This window comes from Sprattus sprattus (genome assembly GCF_963457725.1).
Source record: "Sprattus sprattus genome assembly, chromosome: 15".
Classification (NCBI taxonomy): Eukaryota; Metazoa; Chordata; class Actinopteri; order Clupeiformes; family Clupeidae; genus Sprattus; species Sprattus sprattus.
The window spans coordinates 5,713,267-5,735,788 of record NC_137913.1 but is presented as its reverse complement, the minus strand read 5'-3'; the positions used below and the strand labels follow the sequence as shown (position 1 = coordinate 5,735,788).

Sequence of the window (22,522 nt, the reverse complement as noted above, 5' to 3'; positions counted from 1 at the left end):
ACATCACCATTGAAGGTAGGAGCTTCACTCGAACACGTTCCCTTTTCCAAATACATCACCATTGAAGGTACCATCTTCACTCGAATACGTACACTTTTCCACTCGAACACGTACACCTTTCCAAATACATCACCATCGAAGGTAGAAGCATCACTCGAACAAGTAGACCTCCAAATACATCACCATTGAAGGTAGCCTCTTCACTCGAACACGTACACGTTCCTTGGTCTACCGTTTTTTTTGCTTGTGTTGGGTTTTTTCTCTCCTCTGTTTCTTCCCTCCTCTCCTTGTTTGTCTTCTCTTCTCTGTAATGTTCTTAATCTGTCTTCATCTAAATGTTTAATAATGAAGGTAATGTCTCTGTATATTTGTGTTCCTCCCCTCCCCAGATCCTTTTGACCTGCACCATAACCTGGGAGGAGGCCTGTCGAGAAGAAGTATGACTACACGCACACACACAGACCAACACACACGCACAAACGCACACACGCATAGACTAAAACTCCAGTGTTTTTTCCAGTGAAAGAATATTCATATCCTTCTCCTCAGTGATCAACTTCATCATGAAAGCCTTCATCAATGGCCGGAGGGTTTTTGGCACGCCTGTCAAAATCTTTCCCCCTGAGTACCCAGACAAGATGGTGCGTTATCCAGCCCTGTTGTGCTCCACACATTCATCTCTTGAATGAAGGGTCTTATTACTCTGTTTTTAATACATAACATTCTAATCTTAGTAATTTTTTGTCAATTCATTTATTATCTTTCTTTATTTTATATGTTCCTATTTTATGCAATTCATTAGCACTTCTATTACTTTGCATTATTGTTGTTGTGACTGTGTATACTATGTTTTGCAACTTGAGACCTCTTTGTATGTTAAAGTGTGCTATACAAATAAAATCCATTATTAGATTACCTGATTTAGCATGTTTGTAGCCAGTGCTGATCTCTCGGGGGGGAGCGTCTTCACAGAGTATGCTTGTTTATCATCTACAGGAGTACTTCTATGACCCTGAGGTGCTGACCGAAGGCGAGGTTGCCCCGAACGACCGCTGCTGCCGCATCTGTGGGAAGATAGGCCACTTCGTGAAAGACTGCCCCATCCGCAAGAAGTACGACCCCTGAGGACTAGTGCATTTATATGTTTCTTGCTTCAGCCACAAAATCTCACTTTTGCTTTACTATCATTGTTAACCAATACATTTTAACATGGATGAATCAGTTTTTAGACTGGAGTAGCATGTAGCCCATCCCCAACCACATAGCATTAGTGTGTGTGTGTGTGTGTGTGTACACATGTGCTAGTTGCATGCACTTTGACATTACATGAGGATGTGCTGTATAACAGTGTGTGTGTGTGTGTGTGTGTGTGTGTGTAGGAGCCGTGGCAGGCGTGGTGGTGATGACAGGGAGCACCCAGACCAAGAGAGACACATGAAGGAGTACGACCGTCTGCGCAAACAAGAGCAGAAGCGCTGCTTCATCTGTGGAGCCACCACGCATGTGAAGAAGGCCTGCCCATACTACAGACCAGGTACACACACACACACACACACACACGCATGTGAAGAAAGCCTGCCCATACTACAGACCAGGTACACACACACACACATACACACATGCACGCACGCACGCACTCACGCACTCACGCACGCACGCACGCACGCACGCACGCACGCACGCACGCACGCATGTGAAGAAGGCCTGTCCATACTACAGACCCGGTACACACACACACACACACACACACACACACACGCATGTGAAGAAGGCCTGTCCATACTACAGACCAGGTACACACACACACACACACACGCATGTGAAGAAGGCCTGTCCATACTACAGACCAGGTACACACGCACGCACGCACGCACGCACGCACGCATGTGAAGAAGGCCTGTCCATACTACAGACCAGGTACACACATACACACACACACACACACACACACGCACGCATGTGAAGAAGGCCTGTCCATACTACAGACCAGGTACACACACACACACACACACACACGCATGTGAAGAAGGCCTGTCCATACTACAGACCAGGTACACACACACACACACACACACACACACACACACACACACGCATGTGAAGAAAGCCTGTCCATACTACAGACCAGGTACACACACACACACACTCACACACACACACACATGTGAAGAAAGCCTGTCCATACTACAGACCAGGTACACACACACACACACACACACACAGGTACACACACAGACAAACGCATGTGAAGAAAGCCTGTCCATACAACAGACCAGGTACACACACACACACTAACACACACACACACACACTCCCTCTAAGCATTTACAGAGGTTAATCGGATGTTGTTTGTTTCAGGTGGTGTCAAACCTGAAAGTGGTTCTCACTCCTTTCCGTCCCCCAACAATCTGAGAATCATCCGAGAGAGAGAGCAGCAGGTATGGGATGAACAGAAGGCTTAAAGACAAGAGCATGAAATAAATGTAACATCTTGACATCAGTGTGTGAGGGTCCTGTTCCTGCCTGATGTCCCCTTGTGGAAGTCTATCATCCTGCGGTTGTGATCCAGACACACAGTTTATGTGACCCAACTCTGTGTTCATCCAGCGGTTCTGATCCAGACCGAAGTTTATCTGATCCAGACACACAGTTCATCTGATCCAGACAGACAGTTTATCTGATCCAGACACACAGTTCATGTGATCCAGACACACAGTTTACCTGATCCATGTTTATGTGACCCAACTCTGTGTTCATCCAGCGGTTCTGTTCAGACATACAGTTTATCTGATCCAGACACACAGTTTATCTGATCCATGTTTATGTGACCCAACTCTGTGTTCATCCAGCGGTTCTGTTCAGACATACAGTTTATCTGATCCAGACACACAGTTCATCTGATCCAGACACACAGTTTATCTGATCCAGACAGACAGTTCATGTGATCCAGACACACAGTTCATCTGATCCAGACACACAGTTTATCTGATCCAGACAGACAGTTCATGTGATCCAGACAGACAGTTTATCTGATCCAGACACACAGTTTATCTGATCCAGACAGACAGTTTATCTGATCCAGACAGACAGTTTATCTGATCCAGACACACAGTTCATGTGACCCAACTCTGTGTTCATCCAGCGGTTCTGATCCAGACACACAGTTTATCTGATCCAGACACACAGTTCATGTGACCCAACTCTGTGTTCATCCACAGGGCTCGCCTCAGCTTGAAGGGAAGAAGAAGAAAAAAAAGAAAACCAAGAAAGTTATGTTGGGTCCTCAAGCAGGTACGGTGCCGTCTATTATTATTACTATTATTATTATTATTAATTATATTATTATTATAATAATTACTTAAAGGCGCAAGGACACCAGAGGTGTGGTTTTAGGCTAAAAACGTGTGTTTCTCTTCACAGGAAACCAGGCCAGCCGACACGTGCCCTTGACTCAGAAGAAGAATCCAGTGGACTGAAACCGAAGTGCAGCTTCTCTCATTTGATGCCCCCCCACATACACACACACACAAATACACAGGACACAAACACAAACACACTCCATCTCCATGCCCTTTCTGCTCTGTCCCATCTCTGTTCCCCACTCTATTTTGTGTTGGTTTCTCGTTCTGTGTTCAGCTGCACACGGGCTCTAGTCCTTGGGCGCTGACGTGTCGGTTAAGGCACCAGTGCCACACACACACACACACACACACACACACACACACACACACACACACACACACGCGTGTACTCAAGTATTCTTGAAGTCAAAGTGGACTGCAAGCCAGCGGCCTTCTCTGAATTTGAGTGTTACAGGTTGTTAAGCGTCCTCTTGAAGTTTAGGGATGTATGAATACACGCTAGCAGTAAAGGCAGTCTAATGCCACAACGCCCCTATACAATGGTAGCCCATAGATGATGTGTGCCTGTACAGATGAATTAAGGGGCTCAGAGAGCTCATGCCCCAGAAGAGGCAGGCTGTGGCTGTCAGATATGTTTGTGTTAAAAAAAAAGGCACGGTCAGTACTTTAGCTTAGTTTGGCTTTGTCAAAGGAGAGGCGGTTTGTTGTGCCGAAGCCTCCTTCATTTTACTACCATCTGTGAGGAACCCTTTTAATGTCCTTCCGTTTTTTTAAAAAGCACAGAATCATGGTGTTGCATGATGTTCCTTTAACGCCACAGCTTTTTTTAATTTATTGTTTTTTACTTTTTAAATTAGACATTTTATTTGTCATAAACACTGTCAAACCTCTGCTGTCTGTCTCCCTCCTGCACTGAGGAGCCTGTGCTCTGTGCACGGATGAATGAAAATGCATTTGTGAGTGTGTTAACAGCCCAGTGTGGGGCTGTTGTGAGAATCTGGTGTGTGTGTGTGTGTGTGTGTGTGTGTGTGTGTGTGTGTGTGTGTGTGCGCTATTGTGTGTGTGTGTGTGTGTGTGTCCATGGCACTTGTTTGAGATAAGCTGTACAGAGCACAGAGACAACTGGATGTGTCTGAAAGGAGGGTTTTGGGCATGCAGATTTATTTGCCAAGTGAGTTTTTCTTAAATTCGTGTTTATGATTTTATTACATGTACTGCTGAATTTGCTGCTACTCAAATAAAGTTTCGTTAAGGAACTTCCTTGTCGGTTCGTATTTGGGAAGCAAATATTATCAATCTGAATGTTAGAGTCTTGGGGGGGAGTCATTACCACATGAACGCGATGGACGGTTTGTTGGAGACGATGGCATTGGGATTTACAAATAATGCTATTGTATGTTAACATGACCTTAGGACTTATTAATGTAGCGCCGTCATGAACACCGAGATCCAAATGCCCATGTCCGTATGCTGAACTCTTGAGTTATATTAGTGAATTAGCCGTTCGCTCAGCGCCATCTAGCGTAGCTTTCATAACCTTACGTGGGTGCATGGTACTGAACGAAAAATGTGCGCTGTTAACTGGGCTCGTTTATAGGTTTGTCCATTATATCTTATGATTTGTACAGATATTTTTTATAAACTTTAATGATGGTATTGAACTGAACTGATATTGAATATTCTACATTTTCTTCCAAGATCTAAGGTGACCTTATGCTGATTTCCTCCGAAGTTTTTGTTACACAACTGTTTCTTACGTCATGGTGTTTTGCTGGAGAATTTGCTCAGCTATTGGTCCAGACAGCTGTCAAGTAGCGTAGACAGCCTATCGCTTCTCACGTCCAGAGTTAGTGGGCTGTGCCTGACTTGCACATGCGCAGTCTTCTACATTCTGCTATCAGCTTGGATGTTTGGTTGTTTACGCTCAGAGAATTCTAGAGGAACCAAGAAAGTCAAACATGTCGGCGTCCATGGTACGAGCCACGGTCAGAGCGGTCAGCAGAAGGAAAATTTTGCCTACAAGAGCTGCATTAACCTTGGTGAGTGTGTGGACATTCAAAAAACGTATCTGTTTAAGAGTTGGTCCTTCTTGGACGATACGTCAGTGACGTAATATAACCCTTTAGCTAGCTGCTAGCGACCCCATAATAACGTTGGCCATTGCATACGTTGGCTAATGCATGTTTGGCTAGCTAGCTATTATACCGTCTTTTTCTAATTGTGTTTAAGTTAACGACAGTCGTCAACTGTTGAAATGTGATGCACTTCAGTGGCGTCTCAGTTTTATAGTCTTGCATTTCTGTTAATCCGGTTTAATCTGCCTTTAGTGGCGTAGTTAGCTTGCCAGTTTGCCAGCTAGCCGTCTTTGACATAACTCTTATTACCTAATGTTAGGGTTGAGGTAACTTGTATGCATCATTGCCACTGCGAATTAGGTGGCATTAGGCGTGGATAATTAGATTCGCTTTTATTTTCGAAAGTAAAACATTTTCTTGCACACGTGTGTTTGAATTATCATTCATAATGTTCCTAGACGTAACGCTTACTTAAAGGTTCTGTTAAAGAATGAGTCGTCACAGTTATCTCTGCGATCACGTGGGTTGCCTGTCGGCAGTGTGACTGAATGTGACTGATAAGGAAGAGGGTGGTCGGTGTATATGTTTAGATATTAGGAATTATGGGCCACACTAAGTGCTATCTACGACAATGTAGGTACCAATGTACCATGTCCTGGTAAAAGTGATGTAACCAGGTGTCACCCGTGAGGTCAGGCCAGATTGGTGTACATATGAGTACAAAGGATTAGTGTGTGTGCCTGTGCGGGTGCCTGCCGTGTTATTGCAACTGTTAATGCCAAATTGAACTTCTATATTGTCTATGACTGTGTTCATACTGATCTTACTGTTATTTCATACACATTTTTATATGTTACTTCACACGTGGAGTTCTGTTGGAAATTATCTTTATTGGGAATAACCCCTTGAGATGTACCATCTCGTTTTCGAGGGGGTCCACAAAACAATCAGATAGTAAACATACATTAAATGAACATAAACATAGAAACAACAATAAGACGGGACAAACAAAAACAACACACAACAAACGATCAGCAGAATTCCAGCAAGACATTCTGGGGAAAGTGCTATCATAACACAAACATCCACATACATTTACAGTTATATTGGTCTTGATTCTTTTAAAGGCCTTAAAGGTTTTTTTTCCCAGTCATGAATATTATTGTATTGGTGTGTGTGTGAGAGAGAGAAAGGGAGAGAGAGAATAAACAGGAATTTCCATGTTTTCTTCTCAGTGTAAATAAACAGTGCGCACATATCCGTCTGTTAGCCTATGTGAACGGATGCAGGAAATGAGGGTTATTACTGGCCATTGGATCAACATGGAGGGCTTTTACCGACTTTACTTGTCTTCTTCCGTCTTAAATTGTCCTGAGGATTTTGAGTGGCGGTGCCTCTAAAACAAGCTCACAGAGAGAGCAGGCATATTGTAAAGGGTGTTCTATTGTGACTGAACTCTTGAATCTACACTAACATAAAGAGTTGTGGTTGCGGATTAATCAGATGCCTGAAAGTCACATATCGGCGTCATATGACGTCATACACAGGGGGTTCAGGAAGTGTAACGTACAGTCTGGCATTGGTAGGGGTACCAAGACCTAGTTTTTAGCCTTATACTCTAACCTTAACCCTAACCCTAAGAAAAAGTTGATTCTGACACTTAGAAAACACAACGTCACTTCCGGTATGGGACTTTCAGGCATCTGATAAATCCGCAACCAAGAGTTGTTGTTGATGATGATGATGATGATGATGATGATGATGATAACATGTTATCTCTTTGTGTTCCTCTCACATTCCAGACTCCCTCTGCTGTCAACAAGATCAGAACACTGCTGCATGATAAACCAGAATGTGTAAGTGTCCACTCCAGCAAGAACCGTCCACATCCAGGTCAACAAATCAGAGTTCCAGTTGGGGCTTCAGTGAAATTAAATTCAGCTCATCTGTATTCAACCAGACATTATCCATTATTCTGGGTGTGATTCTCATGTTTTGATGTAGTAATTGAGTGATTTTCACCATGACCATGTTTGTGTGTGTGTGTGTGTGTGTGTGTGTGTGTGTAGATTGGAATGAAGGTTGGTGTGAGGACGAGAGGTTGTAATGGCCTGACCTACACACTTGACTACACAACAGCCAAGGACAAGTCAGATGAGGAGGTTATACAGGATGGTGAGTGGAATACTCAGCAGTCTGTGTGTGTGTGTGTGTGTGTGTGTAACCCAGAGGTAGTTAAACCATCTGAGAAAATGTTATTCTGTGCAGGGTCATGCCACCTCAAATTAAGCACAAACGACCACATAAAGGATGACCATCCAGACTCTAGTACTTGCTAAATTTCAGTTCGATTTATCTCATTATTTAAAAAAAAAAAAAACCTTAACATCACAGTAGTTACCATAACCCGAGCAGCTTTAAAATATTGTATTTGTTGGTGGGGGGATGAGAAGATATAAGGCCAACCAAATGAAAACTTATTACCCCGAGTTATCCTCCATGAAGGTAGTAGATGAGGATATAATAAAGTATAGTACTATTTGTGTATTTTGTAGGCTGTTTGTTCAGTGAATGTTATACTGTGCCTCTCTGCAGGTGTTCGAGTGTTCATTGAGAAGAAAGCCCAACTCACACTCCTGGGGACAGAGATGGACTTTTTAGAATCAAAGCTCAGCAGCGAGTTTGTGTTCAACAATCCCAACATCAAGGGCACATGTGGCTGTGGAGAGAGCTTTAACATCTGAGCCGGGCGTCCAATCACTCACGCACCCATCCAAACCCCTAGCCCCGCCCCCCCCTCTCCCCCTTTTCGCGTGTAGACACACAGACTCTGCCCTGCTTTGGAGCGAGGAATTAAAGATCTCTGGAGATGGAGAGACTGAGGAACAGTTGAGTGTTCAGTTGACTGCTGGGATCGAAGAACCGGTGACCCCTGTGACCCCTGTGCTGCATCCTACCACACGTGTGTGCATGCGCGTGCGCTCACACACACACACACACACACACACACACACACACACACACCCCTACACAACCCTCTACACATAAACACCCCTATGCTCATCATGCATCATGCTTACATACATTTTCAAAATCTGATCTGCATATGGTTAGCCACCCAGAGAAGTAGAGAGTTGAGGGGCACCACCGTACGGATCGAAGCAAAGAACCGAGGAGGTTCGAGTACAACATGCCAAGGTGGAGGTCAGAGGTCGGCATCACAGGTTATCTGTGCTGTGTGGCACATGTTCAATGAGTTCAGCATCACAGGTAATCTGTGCTGTGTGGCACATGTTCAATGAGTTCAGCATCACAGGTTATCTGTGCTGTGTGGCACATGTTCAATGGGTTTGGGCATGAACTCAAGCACTCGCTTCTGGTATAGAGGTACTTGTTAACCCACCATTCGCCAAGTACAGGTTGGAGCATGTTCCTTATCCAGCACAAGTACCTGGTATGGGTGTGCTCCTGACATGGCAACAGTGCAGTGGCGTTGGAGACTGCTCCTACATTTGTCAAAATTTTGGCATGCTGGTAAAATGGCACCTGTCCTCCAAGATTAGAATGACTTGAATTTAGGCACATTCTTGATCCCTGTTTGAAGTATGGGTGTGTGTTTGGGCACATTCTTCAACTCCTGATCAGGTCTGCAAGTTGATGCTGAAGTTGTTTTGTTTGAGTGTGCCAATGAATCAGAGAAAGTCCATAAAGTGGTGGTGATGGTGATGATGTGTGTATGTGCTGGTGGCATCATTGTATAGGGACGTTACTAAAGTTCAAACTAAATCTGATGAGGACCTTTGCTCAGTGGTCCTTCATGTTGTCAAACTAATACTGATCAGCGTCTGAACTTCTGCAGCACAGGAGGTCCTGTGCTTGTTTTTTTTTTTTGAGTGTCTTTGAAATTGTTTGCACATCATAAGTTATGTGGTTGTAAAATCTGAATATATGTACATAGAAAGAATGTAAAATGCCCTTAAACTCGAAACGCACAAAAATAAAACTTGGAAAGTGGTAATCTTTCCTTCAACAACGAAGTTTATTGTTCATGTCATCAGATTTGTCACAGGGTTTGTAAAATGTCTGGCTCAGAGCCTAAATTGTTTGCAATTAATCAAGTGTGGAAAATGAGATGATGTTCTTGTTTCGCTTGCCTTGACTACACTTGCAGACATCTTCAGTCTCTTACTCATCCCAATAAATCTGCAGTGTAACTTCTAGTAACTGAAAACATTGGAACTTGGTAGGAAAACAAAAATTGTGACGGTAGATTAATTCTCCATTTCAAAGAAAAAGGAACCCTTTGGTTGAATGATTAAAGAGGGGACGATACCCCCAAACTGATTAGGACTTCCTAGAGACACAAAACATATTAAGGAGAACCTGTGTTTCACTTAGTCCTGAACCTGGATATTCAGGAAATACTGTTAGCAGTATAAATAAAGGTATTAATAAATAAATAAAACGATCGTTTAAAGGTCAGGCGATCAACACATGTTCTCAAAGACAAAGTAAAGGTCCTGGTATTAGCCAATCAAACGGAGTAAATCACCCACTTCCGGTTTCATGACCTTTTCTCTGGTCATCACGTCTTCTTTCCCTACAATAACCATAGTATGACTACTCAGCTGTATTCTACTCGACTCCATTGGCACACTGCATTGAGCTCTACAGCCTCAAAGCTGACTCCACTATGACATCACAGAAGTGCATCTCAGTCTCTGACTCATGACATGGCCCAGTCATCATCCACAGCTGCAGAGGTCATAAACACTGCTTATCACCAGTGATCACACCAATCAACACAGATGTTCATATTTGGAAGTTTTGCGACCTTATGACCATATGCTGCTGGTTCATGTCTCTGTGTGATGGGGAAAGATGGGCAGCGTCATTGAAAATGAACAGAGGAGAAACTGCACGAAGAGCAAAGAATTTTATGGACTGAAGGTATAATGTTAATCAAGTCTTGCTTGTGAATAAGCTTGAAAGTCTGTTATTTTACACCAAGCTAAATCAGTTTTATATGCTAAGGTACCTGAACCTGGTTGACCTTTGCTGCAGTATTCTACCCTTCAGGTTCCAATGAATGTCTTCTGTTTCAGAGAATATTCTACCAAGAGAACACAAAGCCATGTGACTAGAAGAAAACATAGTCTCTGCAGTTTATGATGCTCAAATATGTTAAACAAAATGTTGAACCTTCTGCCAAATGTACTCTTTCACATCACCAACTTGCGGTGTTTACCTCCAACTGAAATCCAGATTTCTGACCTGTTGCCCTACCTGGAGCGGAAGAGAGACCCCTCAGGGCTGCAGAGCCTCTCACAGCTCCTCGTCCTCCCCTGTCCACCGTCTGTTCCCAAAGCAGCTGATGCACCACCACCACCAGCCAAGGGAAGGGTTGCCCCTCTTGTCCCCCTGCCACACAGCATCCAGAGTCTAGCAGAGCGTCGGTCTAAGCAGCACTACCACCAGAGCAGCTCCAGCAGAGGCTCTAGAGGAGGCCAGACCTCAGTCCTGGAGCAGAGAACAGGGGCCTCAGGGGCTAAGGCTCCCGCAGAATATTTCTTCTTGCCCTATATTGTGGTCGGTCGACTGGGCTTGCAGCGCTCAGAGTCACCGTCCTCCATCAGGGAGCTGTTCCAGCAGGGGGCGCTGTCCTCAAAGATATTAGGGTTGCAGGCGTGCACCAGCAGGAGCCCCAGCCTGTGGCTAGCAGTGAAAGAGCCACATGCAAACAGTAAGGCACATGTTTTGAAGTTACAGCTTTGTTTTGAAGTTGTACACACATAAGATATAATAAGCACACCTGCATTACATTTGCTTTGGTCCACTTTCAAAATGTGAATGTTAAGTGTTTGGTCATGTTAATGTGTTAACCATAATCAAACTGGCCCCTGAGACAAGTGTCAGACTCAACAAGTGTGCTTATTGTCTGTGACACTGGTGATTGTAACGTCTGTCAGCAGGCACGAGTGAGTGTGCCTACACACCGGTCACACGTACGCGTTGGAATGCGTTGAACCATTAAGGGCGACGGATCCCCATTTGAATGGGGTGTCGTCATCCTTTGCCGAACTGAATTGTGGCTCCGTTCAGTTCGGCAAAGGATGACGTCACCCCATTCAAAGTGAATGGGGATCCGTTAACCCTGACGCATCAACGCATTCCACGTGTGACCGGTGTGTTATTGTCTGTGCCACTGGTGATTGTAATATCATCCCCCAGGTGGCACAAGTGAGCAATACTTTGAGGATCTGGGGGACCTGGAGAGGAGGCTGTTCCAGCGCCCCGACAGCGCCCTGAGGCCTCCACAGGAGGACTGCATCCAGCGCAGAGCCCTCCGCAACATCTGCCTCTGCGACAGCTCCATGTGCTGCTCGCCACCCCTCGTCTGCAGGAACCAGATCTACTACACCTCCTTCTCCAAATGAGTGAATACACCTCCTTCTCCAAATGAATGAATACACCTCCTTCACTAAATGAATAAATACACCTCCTTCTCCAAATGAGTGAATACACCTCCTTCTCCAAATTAATGACTACACCTCCTCCTCCAAATGAATGACTACACCCCCTTCTCCAAATGAATGAATACACCTCCTTCTCCAAATGAATGAATACACCTCCTTCTCTAAATGAATGAATACACCTCCTTCTCTAAATGAATGACTACACCTCCTTCTCCAAATGAGTGACTACACCTCCATCTCCAAATAAATGACTTACCACACACCCACTGCACTCTATAATTAACAGACTGGCACAGATATCCCACAGGAGTCCTGGGGCGTATCCCAAGTATGTGGTTGAGTGACACACACGCATACATTAACTCAAAGTAAGTGGTAAACCTTCTAATAGAAGAGCCTGATGGCTTCATTCTCCTAGCAAAACAAAGTCAGGGATCTTCTGTTGGGAGGTTTAGCGCTTATTCTGAGTTAAGTTACCCAGGTTTGTCACTAAACCATGTACTTGGTATTCCCCCCCCTGCTCTGTTCCCTGTGAGTGACTATACGTCCACCATGACTCCTTCTGTTCCCATTGACTTAGTGCATGCATTCATTTATTGCATTCAATGTATCTGTGCTTCACATAGTTCCTTTGCCAGTGTTATTTGTCGTCAAATAATAAATCTTCACGCCTAGTCAATATAGCGCCTCTGGTCATAGATCATCTCACATCTGAAAGTAACTTATTTCTACCATTATTGAGTGTAGAAGACTTGCATCGCATCGTATGAATATGAATGAATGTTGGTGGTGGACGGCAGCCACGCTTCTGTCAGTCTAGCAGCTGTGGCTACTAATGTAGCTTACCACCAACGGTATGACCGTGTCTGAATGACTCTGGACTCTATAAAGCGACTTATAGTACTTAGAGAAGCGCTTTATAAGATTGAATATGATTGATTGATTGATTAATAGTTTAAGTCCCATTGTGACTGGTTAACACAATGTAGGGAATGAATAGTTGATTTACCCTCCTATTGTCCTGAGACAGAGTAACACCTGTTACCCTCCGGTCATTAAGACCCGGGATTAATTGAATCTTGTAACCCACTTAGATATTTGAGTACAGCTGAAATTGGTACAGTGTAGAGGTCACTTGTGTAGAGTTCAGTGTGTTGGCTGTTTGCAATGCCAGCTGATTTTGCTTCCCTCCAGTATCCCGAAATACCACGTGTGTAAAGTCTTTTGAAGACATGATGTATTCATATTTATTTATTTCATTTTAATTTATTTATTATTATTTTTGACTGTTTAGATTCTGATATTCATGGAGGGAAACCATCTTATGAAATCAATCTATAGCTCCACATTAATTAACCAATTAAAACACTGTTCAAAAGTGGTTGGAACAGAAAAAAAATCCTATTTTGAACACTATTGACACACTCCCAAACGTATTTAAATTACGGCCGTTTCATCAATGTTTGAAAGTGGTTTGACCGGTGGAAAATTAGAAGGTAACGCAATTAGAGGCAGTGCAGTGGTGTTACGCAATAACACATGAGAGGCAGTGCAGAGGTGTTACGCACAACTAAACTCTGCTTAATCCTTTCATCTGTTTTGATCAGTTAGTCTTTTCCCCTCACTGGTTGTTGTTTTGAAAGACAATGAGAAACTCTGCTTCATCAGCAACTGAAATTTCCTTTGAACTGAAAACAACACCCAAGATGCTGAATCAATAAATTCCATGAATCATAAACACAGATACAGCTGTCAATCATGAACACATATACAGCTGTCAATCATAAACACAGATACAGCTGTCAATCATACACACAGATACAGCTGTCAATCATATTTCTGAGATAAGAAAAAAAAACAGCAGAGATAATCCATACAATAATCTAGTTAGCAATTATTTATTATTTTTGCAAGCTATTCAGTCGGTTGTAGCATTTCATTTTGTGTTTTGAATCTGCCCTAGAGGTAATACAGGACTTTTAACGTCATTCCCAGGACTCTGCCAGTGAAATACTAACAGCATAAACCTGAGCAAGTCATGAAACTATACTAACTACTACTTACTAAAAAAGTATCCCATTGTTGGAAATGAGCCAAGTTCAGGCCAAGAATGAGGGTGGAACAGTGGAGTTCCCTCAGCCATCATGGGGACAGTTCCCTCAGCCATCATGGGGACAGTTCCCTCAGCCATCATGTGGACAGTTCCCTCAGCCATCATGGGGACAGTTCCCTCAGCCATCATGGGGACAGTTCCCTCAGCCATCATGTGGACAGTTCCCTCAGCCATCATGGGGACAGTTCCCTCAGCCATCATGGGGACAGTTCCCTCAGCCATCATGGGGACAGTTCCCATAAAACTCCTCAATATGTTTGTTAGACTTGGTACATTTTTAAACATAGAGGGCACATCATTCATTTCAATAGTGTAAATCATTTTGTAGTAGCATAGTAGTTTTAATATCTTGTTATTACCACTATCCTAGTGGCTAAACTGATTGATGATAATCTACACACACAGATTATGGAGTTTTCATTCACTTATTTTCAACCACAGTAAAACAGCACCTGTCATTTAGGATTATGATGACTTGATCCAAGTACAGTGGATTTAGGTACATCCTTGATCCCTGTTTGAAGTGTGGGGGTCTTCCTTATTTAGCTGTGAATTTTTTGGTGTCTTTGAAATAGTTTGCACATTGATGGAATCGAATATTGATATTTTCCTGTTTTTGTTACATAGTAATTCTTGTATGAGCTCATGGCTCATATGTGGGACTGATGTTGCCGAATATTGCTATTCTCCTGTTGTAACAGTACTTGCATATGTACTCTTTTGAACCCCATTCCCCTTAGATAGCCTCCTTCCTGCTATCAACACCCCCCCAGACACAACCACCCCAATCTTTCTTAATATTTCAATACACAACATTTCTAATACAGACTACAGATAACAGAAGACTCGTAGAGGAGAGCGCAATTGGAGAGCAGCATTCAGCCATTTCTTCTTAAAGGTACACTCACTCTCAAAAGAACACATGTCAATGGAGTTTTATCATCATCAAATGTAACTCTGAGTGTGAGTACAGGGTGGGTCGCCCCACGACACAGGGTAGGGTGTAAAATAGCCTCTGCCCCGTGATCGTTAGATCGGTGATCTAACGCAGCGATACAGACCATTTAATAATGTTTGCTACTGTACACCTGCAGAACAGGTGCAACAAAGTGGGCTAAACTTTTGCATAACCTGTCTAACAGAGATATCAAGATTAGAACAGGGTGTGTCACTCTATTCCAGCATACAGACTACAAATAAGAGAAGACTTGAAGAGGAGAGAGCATTTGAAGAGCAGCATTCAGCCTGATATACTTCTTTGCAGATGGCGGTAAGATCAGCTTTAACCTATGTAATCACTTGCATCAGCATTGTAACAAGGAGTCTCTCTTCACCATAAAATAATTTAGTGTTCTTCATTCAGGCACAGTCAAGTCAAAATGTGAAAAGTCAAAAAAAATGTATAAATCTGTATGTATCATAGGACCCGAAAGAATGGTTTAAAAGGCAAGACATTGGCTGAAGCAGTGGAACAGATACACTGATACACATAAATGTATAGGGACTCATGAACTTATTTACTATGCCCTCAGAACTATGTAATTGTTGCAGGTAAATAACCATTTTTAGTGTTTAGCAATACAATATTCCTACTGCAACTTTAATTTAGTAATATCCTTTAACCTTTTCAGATGTTTTGGCATTGAACATTTGTGCTAAAGCTAGATGTTTCACATACACAGGATCCAGGCGACCTGATTGAGATAATCCGAGATACAGGTACATACAGTCAATTTGCACTGTTTGTCGGAAATGGAGACGTAATTCACCTCACACAAGATGGTAACGTACACAGATCTTACGCTCTGTTGTCTAAATGTACAGGGTCCATTCACTTCACATAAACATGATGCTGTGACTATTCATATATTTTCATCTAAACAGTCAGGAATGACCCATGTGCTTCACTTCTAGTCCTATTCTATAAATGAACTCCATAACCATAATCACTTGGGCACTGCTGCTTGGGTGTTTTACTGGTTCCATCACTCTTTCCCGTACTCTTTATAGATGCTTCTACTAGTTCCACCTTTGGAGCTAGTTCTGGATCTTCTAAGATTGGTACTGTAAGGAAGGAGAAGGTCAAGGATCTAGCATCAGGTGACATATGGATGGTGAACAACTCCCTGGATAAAAAGTACAAGCCAAGATCCCCAGATGTCATCAAGACAGAGGCAGAGCAACAGGTTGGCAAGAAGATACCATATGACCTCTTCACCTGTCAGCATTTTGTTACCAAACTGCGCTATGGCCAACCAGTATCCATGCCGGTGAGAACAAACTGAGACTCCCACAATAGATCTGAACAGCCTGAACGATGTGTGTGATCTGAGCATTGCCTAACCATGCTGTGTGTGTGTCTTTCTATCTAGGTAGCTCCGAAGCAAGGCGACCTGATTGCAATAAAAAAAGGTGTATTCAGTCATTGGGCACTGTTTGTTGGAGATGGAGACGTTATTCACTTCATAACAAAGGGTAAAGTACACAGATCTTATGCTCTGTTGTCTAAATCTACAGGGTCCATTCCCTTCACATAAATATGATGCTGTGTCTATTGTTTTCTTATTGTGAGGTCAAGTAACCAGACAGAGCTTCGCCTCAATGGTTTGCCATTCACATATTTCCAGTCAGGAATGACCCAGTGTTCTATTTCCATTGTCTTTAACATTCACTTCATTTCTAGTGGTGCTGGATCAACTGATGTTATATCCACTGAAGTATATTATTATTATAAAAATAAACTTTATAACCATAAGCACCTGGGCACTGCTCTTGGGTGTTTTACTGGTTCTATCACTCTTTCCCCTCCTCTTCATAGCGACTCCTCAAGAGGTCATCCTTGGCATTGGAGCTAGCACTGGATCAGCAGATACTGTCATTGGTACTGTGAAGAAGGAAAAGCTAGTGGAAGTAGCATTAGATGGCCAATGGTTGGTGCACAACCTGCTGGATAATAAGCACAAGCCAAAATCCCCAGATGTCATCCTGAAAGAGGCAGAGCTACTGGTTGGCAGGAACATGTCATATAACGTCATCACCAACAACTGTGAGCATTTTGTTACCAATCTGCGCTATGGCATACCAGAATCTAGGCAGGTGAGAACAAACTGAAACTCCCACAATGGATCTGAACAGCCTGAACAATGTGTCTAATCTGGGCATTGCCTAACCATGCGGTGTGTGTGTCTGATCTGAGCATTGCCTAACCATGCTGTGTGTGTGTGTGATATGAGCATTGCCTAACCATGCTGTGTGTGTGTGTGTGATATGAGCATTGCAAAACCGTGCTGTGTGTGTGTGTGTGTGTGTGTGTGATCTGAGCATTGCCTAACTATGCTGTGTGTGTGTGTGATCTGAACATTGCCTGACCGTGCTGTGTGTGTGTCTTGCTGCCTAGGTCCGAGATGCTCTTGAAGCTGCAGCATCTGGCTCGCTGTTGATGGGTGGGCTGTTTGGTGCCTCTGTGTCTCTGGCAAGCAACAACTGACGGATGACTTTGATGGTTACACTCTAATGCACGTGCTAAAGGAAATGGAAATGTTAATGTTAAGAAAGTTATATTATTTACTAACTGAAAATGAATCTGTGGTAAATCTGGAAGTGCATTGAACTCCAAATTTGGAAAATTTAAATGACATATGTGGTGAAGTGATTGAAGACTATAAAGTAAGACAAAAGAATACATAATAAATAATCATACTGATGTATACACTGCCTGTGTGTCTTTCATCATATGTATACACTGCTGCCTGTGTGTCCTTAATCATATTGATACACTGCCTGTGTGTCCGTCATATTTATACACTGCCTGTGTGTCCTTCATCATATTACTGAGATAAGGAAAGCAATACAGCAGAGAAAACCCATACAATAATCTAGTTAGCAATTATGTTTGTATGCTATTCAGTCAGTTTTAGCATTTTTAAGATGACAAAAATATTTTGTCAGCTATAAACATATTCATATGAACACTTATAGATCGACATAAGTTATTTATCAGAATGGTTTCAGGTGCATCTGATGGATAAAAGTTGTTTATCACACCAAAACTCCCTAAAATAGTGAAAACGGTTATTATCAGCTATTCTACAGCACCCTCTAGGGGATGATACAGGCATATCAGAAAAACACAGAGTTAACCTGAAGACACACAGGTAACCTGAATTATGGTCAAGATATCAAATAATCATCTAAATACATAGGTCTGTGGTATTGAGAATGATAATTAGGCTAAGGTTATTTGGACTATTTTAGGTGAAAAATGATTGAGACAGAGTAACACCATTACAAGACTACACAGTTATAAAATTAAATTCATTCCAAATACTAAACTAAAATGGTGGACCCAGGCTACAAGACCACATGTCATTTTCTTAAACTCCTTCATGCTAGAATTTCACCTATCATTTCATTTTTATGATCAAAAACTCTGACCCACAGCAGTATATCGAACATAGTTGATGCTTAATTAATATACTCATGGGTAACATGCTGTCTTACATCAAATATAAAAAAAAATTAGAGGAGATTCACCATGGTGTGTTTAAAATGACCACCACAGAGGAAAATGACATCACATGATGCAGGTAAAATGGTTTAAGGACAAACCATTTTTGAGTTACAGCTTTTTGTGGACATACAAAATTAACTTATTTAAAGTATTTAAATAATAAAGTCAGTTTTTTAAATAATAATTTCCTTTAGTATTAAGACTTCTAAACTTAATTATAACAAGTTTGTATTTATTTTAATGGTTTTTACTCAATATTTTGACACATCAACTTGCCTAACTGGAAATCGGACATGGCAGAATTTGTGAATGTATGCACTTTAAGACACATTTTTAGCAAAACAATGCATAAAATGCAAAACAAAAATTGCATGATGTTATTACATGGAGTAAGTTAATGTATAAAATGTATTGGGTTTGAAGATATTTTATAGAATAATCATCATTAACATTAGTGGACATGGAATGATGTACCCTAATTATAGAATCACACAGGAGCAGCTCTGGCAAATTAGCATAATTAAATATGCAAAATTCAAAAACTTGTAATACATTTTTTTCTTGTAATGATGTATGTAATCAACTGGTAAAGTTTCATGGTGATCCCTTGTATTTAAATTTTTTACCCTATTCACCTGCCATGTCTCGCCTTAAATATTTTTCATGTTATTCAAGAGTAATCTGGAAATGTTTTGAAATATCAAAGCAAATTCATAAAAAAAATAAGAAAATCAACGGTGAACTGATCAACATAGTCCCGCTGACCCCTGGTTGAAAACCCCTGCCTTAGATGATTGCTGAGTCATGCACGCTCGCAAGCTCCATCTGCCCAGGTGCAGTTTAAGGTCATGCCCGGTGTTTTACCAACAGCATAAACCAGAGCAAGTCACGAGACTATACTGATTTAAAAGAGTTACGCATTCTCCTATAAATCTGGATATGTACTCTGTGTTTGTCTCACTGAGAACTGACCCATTAGCATCTGAACCTCGTCCCTCCAGATAGCCTCCTTCCTGCTTTCAACAACCCCCATCCCCCTTCAACCTTTGTCCCCTGTTCTCAGGGGACCCACTCCCCCCACAGGTGAAACCCTACCCCACTGTCTCCCCTTCCTGCCATTACCTACAGGGTGTGTTCTTACCCCTTGCCCTGTGTTCTACCTGACTGAGTGGTATGAATGCCAACACATTCCTACAGTCAGGTAGGGCATTCTCTGAGCAACACACTTAGAGGGTGTGTCCACGCTGAAATAAACCCCAGAAATCCTCTCTGTGTCTTCCAGTCCATTCTCCACGTTTGCCATGCCCATAACAGTGTATCAACATCATAGGTTATGTGTTTGTCAAACCTGTCCAACAGAGCTACGGAAATAATAACAGGGAGTCACTCTGTTCCAGTACATAAGTTCTCAATCTGGCAGAGTGTGGAGCAAAAAAAGGTTTATTTTGCCAGGGCAATTTTTGTTTGAGTTCTCTCCACGCCATGAGTCACACAAGGCCACAGCCCTCTTCTCAATAGTTTCAGTTTCAGTTTCAGTTTCAGTGATATTTTCAGTTTTCTGGGAGGACCAGTTGGTTTTCTGTCGGGGTTTCCCTTCCCTGAGACGATTGCTGAGTAACGCACGCTCACAAGCTCCATCTGCCCAGTGCAGTTTACTCCATCCCCAGGCCCAGGACTCTGCTAGTGCATTACCAACAGCATAAACCTTAGCATGACACAAGACTATACTGATTTAACAGGGTTTTGCATTCTCCTATAAAGTAACCCATTGTTGGAAATGTGCCAAGTTCAGGCCAAGACTGAGTGTGGAACAGTGAAGTGCCCTTAGCAGTCATGGGGACAGTTCCCTCAGCCAACATGCGGGGAGTTCCCTCAGCCATCATGTGGACAGTTCTCTCTGCCAACATGCGGGGAGTTCCCTCAGCCATCATGTGGACAGTTCTCTCTGCCAACATGCGGGGAGTTCCCTCAGCCATCATGTGGACAGTTCTCTCTGCCAACATGCGGGGAGTTCCCTCAGCCATCATGGAGACTGTTCACTCAGCCATCATGTGGACAGTTCCCTCAGCCATCATGGAGACTGTTCACTCAGCCATCATGTGGACAGTTCCCTCAGCCATCATGTGGACAGTTCCCTCAGCCATCATGGGGACAGTTCACTCAGCCATCATGGGGACAGTTCACTCAGCCATCATGGGGACAGTTCCCTCAGCCATCATGGGGACAGTTCCCTCAGCCATCATGGAGACTGTTCACTCAGCCATCATGTGGACAGTTCCCTCAGCCATCATGTGGACAGTTCCCTCAGCCATCAAGGGGACAGTTCCCTCAGCCATCATGGAGACTGTTCACTCAGCCATCATGTGGACAGTTCCCTCAGCCATCATGGAGACTGTTCACTCAGCCATCATGTGGACAGTTCCCTCAGCCATCATGGGGACAGTTCCCTCAGCCATCATGGAGACAGCACCTGTCCTTCAGGGTAGGATGACTTGGTCCAAGTACAGTGGATTTAGGCACATTCTTGATCCCTGTGTGAGCGTCTTCCTTTTTTATTTGATCATTTTTTTGTGTTTTTGAAGTTGTTTGCACATTGATGGAACCGAATATTGATATATTCCTGTTCTAATTGGTTGTTTACAAAGTAATTCTTGTATGAGCATAGAAATGACCCCCTGACCCTTTGTCCTCTGTTCTCACCCCCCTGAGAGGACCCAGTCCCCCGCAGGTGAACCCCTACCCCTACCCCTTCCTACCTTACCCCTTGCCCTGTGTTCTACCCGACAGAGTAGTATAAATGCCAACACATTCCTACAGTCAGGTAGGCCATTGTCTGAGCAACACACTTAAAGGGTGTGTCCATGCTGAAATAAACTCCATAATTACTGACTGTCTTCCAGTCCATCCTTCACGATGCCATGCCCATTACAGTCTATCAACACCATAGGTTATGTAGTTGTCAAACCTGTCCAACAGAGCTACGGAAATAATAACAGGGAGTGTCACTCTGTTCCAGTATATATGTCCTCAAGGACAGAAACAACCACCCCACTCTTTCTTAATATTTCACATGGCATACTTTGAACGATAACATTTGCAGTACGCATATTTTCTAATACAGACTTCAAATAAGAGAAGACTTGAAGAGGAGAGAGCAATTGGAGGGCAGCATTCAGCCATTTCTTCTTAAAGGTACACTCACTCTCAAGAGAACACATGTCAATGGAGTTTTAACATCATCAAATGCAATTCTGAGTGTGAGTACAGGGTGGGTCGCCCACCTCGCCAGATATAGGTGATACGGTAAGGTAGGGTGTAAAATAGCCTCTGCCTCAGATGGGTCTCCCATTCAGCGATACAGACCTAAGTTTGCTAGAATTTTAGAAATGGATTTTTCTTTTGATTTAATACTTTATTTTAGACATAAAATCCAGAACCAGCAGTTACTTCAGGCATGCATTCACACACAAAAATAACAAAATAACCTTGTGTTTTGTTTTCCATTTTTAGAAACCTGTTATCCTTCTTTGCAGATGGCGGTAAGATCAACTTTTTATGTAATCACTTGCATCAGCTTTGTAACAAGGTGTCTCCTCACCATAAAATAATTTAACTTAAACTGTCAAGTCAGGATGTGAAAAGATTTTGTATGTCTGTGTGTATCATAGGGCCAGAAAGAATGTTTTAAAAGGCAAGAAATTGGTTGAAGTAGTGGAACAGTTACACAGACACACACGGTATAAGGAATCATGATAATTTTATTATGCCTTCAGACCTATGTAATTGTTGCAGGACAAGAACCATTTATAGTGTTTAACAATACAATCTGCCTACTGCAACTTTACTTTGACCATATGCTTTAACCTGTTCAGATGTTTTGGCATTGAAAATGTGTGCTAAAGCTAGATGTTTCACATACACAGGAGAAAGGTGACATGATTGCGATCAAAAGAGACAACTTCAGTCACTGGGCACTGTTTGTTGGA

At 42.7% G+C, this 22,522-nt stretch overlaps 2 protein-coding genes across 2 annotated transcripts in view; both read left to right on the top strand.

Moving 5' to 3' along the window:
- The window catches only part of tut7 (terminal uridylyl transferase 7), a 20,617-nt gene extending 16,007 nt beyond the window's left edge, over positions 1 to 4,610 (top strand). The window contains exons 24-30 of the mRNA XM_080852419.1: positions 390 to 437; positions 550 to 641; positions 997 to 1,112; positions 1,380 to 1,534; positions 2,359 to 2,438; positions 3,219 to 3,291; positions 3,421 to 4,610. Of these exons, the coding sequence (XP_080708545.1) occupies positions 390 to 437; positions 550 to 641; positions 997 to 1,112; positions 1,380 to 1,534; positions 2,359 to 2,438; positions 3,219 to 3,291; positions 3,421 to 3,476 (620 nt within the window). The 3' untranslated portion in view covers positions 3,477 to 4,610. The remainder of the gene's footprint in view (positions 1 to 389; positions 438 to 549; positions 642 to 996; positions 1,113 to 1,379; positions 1,535 to 2,358; positions 2,439 to 3,218; positions 3,292 to 3,420) is intronic.
- A 642-nt stretch (positions 4,611 to 5,252) lies between these two features.
- isca1 (iron-sulfur cluster assembly 1) lies at positions 5,253 to 9,474 on the top strand. The gene is made up of 4 exons (XM_080852445.1): positions 5,253 to 5,401; positions 7,240 to 7,293; positions 7,507 to 7,612; positions 8,033 to 9,474. The coding sequence occupies exons 1-4, from the start codon at positions 5,321 to 5,323 to the stop codon at positions 8,179 to 8,181; spliced, it is 390 nt and encodes a 129-aa protein (XP_080708571.1). The 5' UTR covers positions 5,253 to 5,320; the 3' UTR covers positions 8,182 to 9,474.
- The last annotated feature ends 13,048 nt before the right edge of the window (positions 9,475 to 22,522 follow it).

What these genes read in the sequence shown, in the direction of transcription:
- isca1 (XM_080852445.1), top strand. Translation starts at nt 5,321, where the DNA reads ATGTCGGCGTCCATGGTACGAGCCACGGTCAGAGCGGTCAGCAGAAGG. An exon ending in CAAGAGCTGCATTAACCTTG is followed by an intron (nt 5,402 to 7,239) that starts GTGAGTGTGTGG and finishes CTCACATTCCAG; the next exon opens with ACTCCCTCTGCTGTCAACAA. An exon ending in TGCATGATAAACCAGAATGT is followed by an intron (nt 7,294 to 7,506) that starts GTAAGTGTCCAC and finishes GTGTGTGTGTAG; the next exon opens with ATTGGAATGAAGGTTGGTGT.